The 4,314-nt window shown below is 39.0% G+C and overlaps 1 protein-coding gene across 1 annotated transcript; it reads right to left on the bottom strand.

Moving 5' to 3' along the window:
• Positions 1-2,897: 2,897 nt before the first annotated feature.
• Positions 2,898-3,583, bottom strand: LOC130551133 (monocarboxylate transporter 5-like; the record flags this gene model as incomplete). The annotated part of the gene is made up of 1 exon (XM_057328680.1): positions 2,898-3,583. A coding segment is annotated over exon 1 (592 nt), but the record flags the coding sequence as incomplete, so codon positions are not given.
• Positions 3,584-4,314: the final 731 nt, after the last annotated feature.

Below are 4,314 nucleotides of genomic sequence, written 5' to 3'. Positions count from 1 at the left end.
TCATAAGAAGACAACTGATGGCACCTGTATTCATAGCAACTAGTTTCTCATTAATTCATCATTTGATTGTTAATCATAAATAATAATAAACATATTAATATTATATTAATAATATATTATGTGACAGGCAGTCGATAATGCAATAGTATTCAAAATCATGCTCTTATTAAACAGATACTTGAATTAAGGTACAATTTTACAAAATAAAATAAATTATCAGCCATTGGGAGCTGAAAACACACATTGTAACAAAATTTTGATTTAAAAATTTTAAATGTAGCCAGAAATGTTATCAAAAAGTATCAACAGAACTTCTCAAGGAGTATTCACCCAACTCCAACCATACAACAGAGACATTGCAGAGTTGCGAATTGCAATCAACGGCTCACTCCACCCCTTCCCTTTCGAAGCACTACGGTGGCTGCTCAGAACTAAGATGTCATGGTGTTTTCCATGTTTTTGTGTTTTCGCTTCTTAGCAGGAGATAACGAATTTACGAAACTCTGTAAGGCAGTTTGTCCGTTTAGGGCTACTATAGAAAAAACATAACGAATTATTAATTATGTAAGGGGACCCGCGGTGTATGTAGATAGAAAAAGCTCATTCTAAGATAATAAAAACATAACGCTTCATTATGCAAGGTCTTTTATACACCTCTAAAGACGTAGTTCTGCATATTATATTGCATTTGTGTCAATAGATCCTCCAAAAAACTACACACTGGACCTTTAAGGGATAGAATGAAAAGGCTGTCATTATTTACTCACTCTTGTCATTTCAAACCTGTATGACTTTCTTCTGCAGAACACAAAAGATATTTTGAAGATTGTTGGTAACCGAACCATGGTGGTCCCCTTTGACTTGCATTGGTTTTGTGTCCATACAATAGAATTGGTTACCAACGTTCTTCAAAATATCTTCTTTTGTGTTTTGCAAAGTCATTCAGGATTAAAATGGCTAGAGGGCAAGTAAATGATGACAGCATTTTTAGTTTTGGGTGAACTATGCCTTTAACAACACCAAAGGTTTTCATTAATTCGGTTTTCTGTATTTTAGTTCTTGTCAATTATTCTGTTTCAAGTTCAATTAAACATTATCATGAGTTCCTGAAATGAACACTTAATAAATTCCTAATATTTCATATTTTTCCTTTTGTCGTAAACATGTTTGTGTAAAACCTGATGATTCGTGCTATCCCAGCATGATTTGACAATGTTCCAAAGAACATCCTGTAAACTTTAATAGATGCATAAAATGTGAACTTTTGAGTTAAATTCATTGAGGTCACATTTGATTAGTGCCGAGTCATAAATACAACTTTTTGGGGGGGTTTAATCTTAAAACTTTCTATTTCTTTTTTTATTGAGGTTTAAAATAAATCCCATATTTTCAGTCTAGTCTCAGACTTTTAGATCTCATCGATTATGTTCACACAAAAGCCCACGCAGACACACCCTGAAGATCTGAGAAAGTCTTCAAGTACAGTAGAACTTCATCAGAAAGGCTTGAGCCAATGCTGTAGCTCACACACATGTGGGGTCATTTAATGCTGCCCAGACATAAAACAAAACAGCTGCTCAATGTTTGCATGTCCTCGGTGTGTCCCTGAAGGTGACGTCCCGGTGTGTCCCACTCGGACACAGAGACATTTCGTGAGTTGTTTGTGTGTTTAAATCCCAGCAGGGTCATTGGGTTTCACAGCTGTTCTTGTCCTGCTTTGCACATTGAGACTTTAAAACACAATCTCGGTGATGAAAAGTAGCAAACCGTCTTCATGTGACGCCCCAAATCCACGAGAGTGTGTTGGGACTTTTACTGGGGTAATCGGACACGTGACAGGTGTATGTGGTTTTGTGGACTGTACTCAGTAGACACAAAAGGACCGGGCGAATGCGATGTCCCCACTACATCAAAGATGGACAATGAGCCCACACTGAGGAACAGAAAGCCCCAGTGCATGTCGGATTGCTACCAGCTCATTAAAACACAAAACGTGTTTGGCTCGTCTTTCCACATTCTTTTGTCCACATCGATGCCTTGGTGGCGCACTGCACAATGTCAGTCACTTCAGAACTGCCCATGGAATACCGAACCTCACGGCAGCTACTTGGGCTGTTGCTTAGCGACTTCTCTCAGTGAGCGACCCGCCACGAGAAAAAGCTTTTAGTGGCTTGAGCTTTAGTTCCCTGCTCACCCTGTCTGATGTGAAAAGAGCTTTGGAATGCAGGTGGGGAGGACTGGGTCTTTTGGAAAATTGGGAATTTTTGTGCATTTGTTTTTGGAAATGACAGCTTGGATTAGCATTATATCTGGCAAACTTGACAATAAAACAGACATGAAAAATAAAAATGTATTATTGAAAAAAAAAAAAAACTTTTATTTTTATTATTGATACAAATTTTGCGTGCACTGTGGCTCTATCAATATGAAGCTCTCCTGTTTTAACCACTGGGCCAAAGTTCATTTTTTATGTAAGCGCACGCATTACATAACACTGCAGATTTTAAACTGCTCACAAATAATTAATGTGAAGTCGGCTATGTTTTTGCATCAACCCTTAAACTCCATATTAGAGAGTCACGCTGCAAAGCACAACAATCGTAGTGCATCACTCAGGTATTCATTTGCTCTTGCTGGAAGCACTGCAAAATGTTATGCTTTACATTGAACTACCATGCTGTGGTCTTTGGTCTACTGTTTTGCTATTGCATTGCACTGCAATGCCTCGTTCCTATTGATTTTCTTCTTCGGTTACACATTATTAGTGTACAGTTGACCTGTTTCAGCCAGAGTGCAGCTATAAAAAACCTGCTGACAACAAGATTTTTTGCACAAGAAAACAAGAGTCTGAGGTTTAAAGCGGTTGATCAAAGGTAATGTGACTAAACACGACTTACCTGCCACGGAGATAATGTAGGAGGCATCCATGGGGTCAATGCCCAGATTCCGTGCTCTTGCAGACAAATGGAAGTATGGGATAAAATAAGCCAACTGACTGAAGACCAGCGACCAGGTGTAGATGCAAAAGAAAGGGTTCTTCAACAGAGAGAAGTCCAACACTTTTGGGGGGTTTTCAGGTGGGGTTTCAGTTCTGGTCTTTTCAAGTAAACCATCTACAGGAGATACCCCATTCATGTCAGGGGAAACTTTAATTTGGCTGTTGTCTGCTCCATTTACCCCATTCTGGGTGAGTTTTTTATTTTCCAGATTCTGTTCGTGTGCTATGTTCTCAATGATAAGCGTGTCCCTGCGAACAGAGGGTGAACTGTCAGTTTTGGAAAAAACATTGGACAGAGGTGTGTTGCCATTAAGGCTGTTCTTAGAAAGGTCTTTCTCAGATCCGCTCAAGGGACCAGCGGGAGCCATCTGCAGGATGGAGTTTGAGGTTGGAGAGGCAGGAGGTGCTACATTAAGGGGACGCAGAAGCATCCCAGAGGCCACCAGGTTGAGCATCAGACCACCCAATATCAACAGAGCTCCTATGAACATAAAGACAAAATAGATAGCTGTCACGTCTGATTTTGGTACAAATGAACACCATGTCCTAACCAAACGCGATGTGACACAGCGACACGCGATAAAAGGTATCTTTTCCATGTTAACCAGAGGTTTTGTCCTAACCAGCTGACAGCTCCGCCCAGTTCTGCACCTGATGAATATTAATCACCAAACATGGTTGAGGACAGGGTATATACGTTTGATCATATACGTTTAGATGCTAAAATTATAGCATAGCGTCCGGTGGGGCATCACTGAAGTCATGAGAACAGGACGCATCTCTCTTTGTGCACTCTTCAGCTGGGCAAAAATACATCAAAATGTATTTTAAAATAAAATACCAAATACCTTAATTTTAAGTGTATCAAAATAAACTACAAAATACCGAAGCCACACCATGTATCAAAATAAACTACTGTATTTTTGTATTTTAAAAATACTACAAAATACTTTTACAAGGGAGCATGAAATTTCTTCGCAAACCCTCCATCAATTGGCATATTTGATCTTTCCCTTCACCACTACATTGATTCTGTGGATTAAGTAAACAACGTTTGATAGCAACAGCTTTTCTCTGCCCAAGTCATGCAATAAATCTGACATATGCAACCAGTTAACAGATCAAATGTTCATATGCCTGGCTGTGATCTCCCAGATGAAGGTTCGTTTTAAAGTTAACAACAGTTTAATGTTTTACAGTTTGAAAATGACTTGTAATTGTATCCTAATTTAGTTGGTGTTTGGTAACAAAAGGCCTTCAGTGCATCAGCTACACTGACTCAATGACAAACAAGTCATTCATAAGAAGACAACTGA

Source organism: Triplophysa rosa, unplaced genomic scaffold (assembly GCF_024868665.1).
Source record: "Triplophysa rosa unplaced genomic scaffold, Trosa_1v2 scaffold671, whole genome shotgun sequence".
Taxonomy (NCBI): Eukaryota; Metazoa; Chordata; class Actinopteri; order Cypriniformes; family Nemacheilidae; genus Triplophysa; species Triplophysa rosa.
This window is presented reverse-complemented; position numbering and strand designations above follow the sequence as displayed.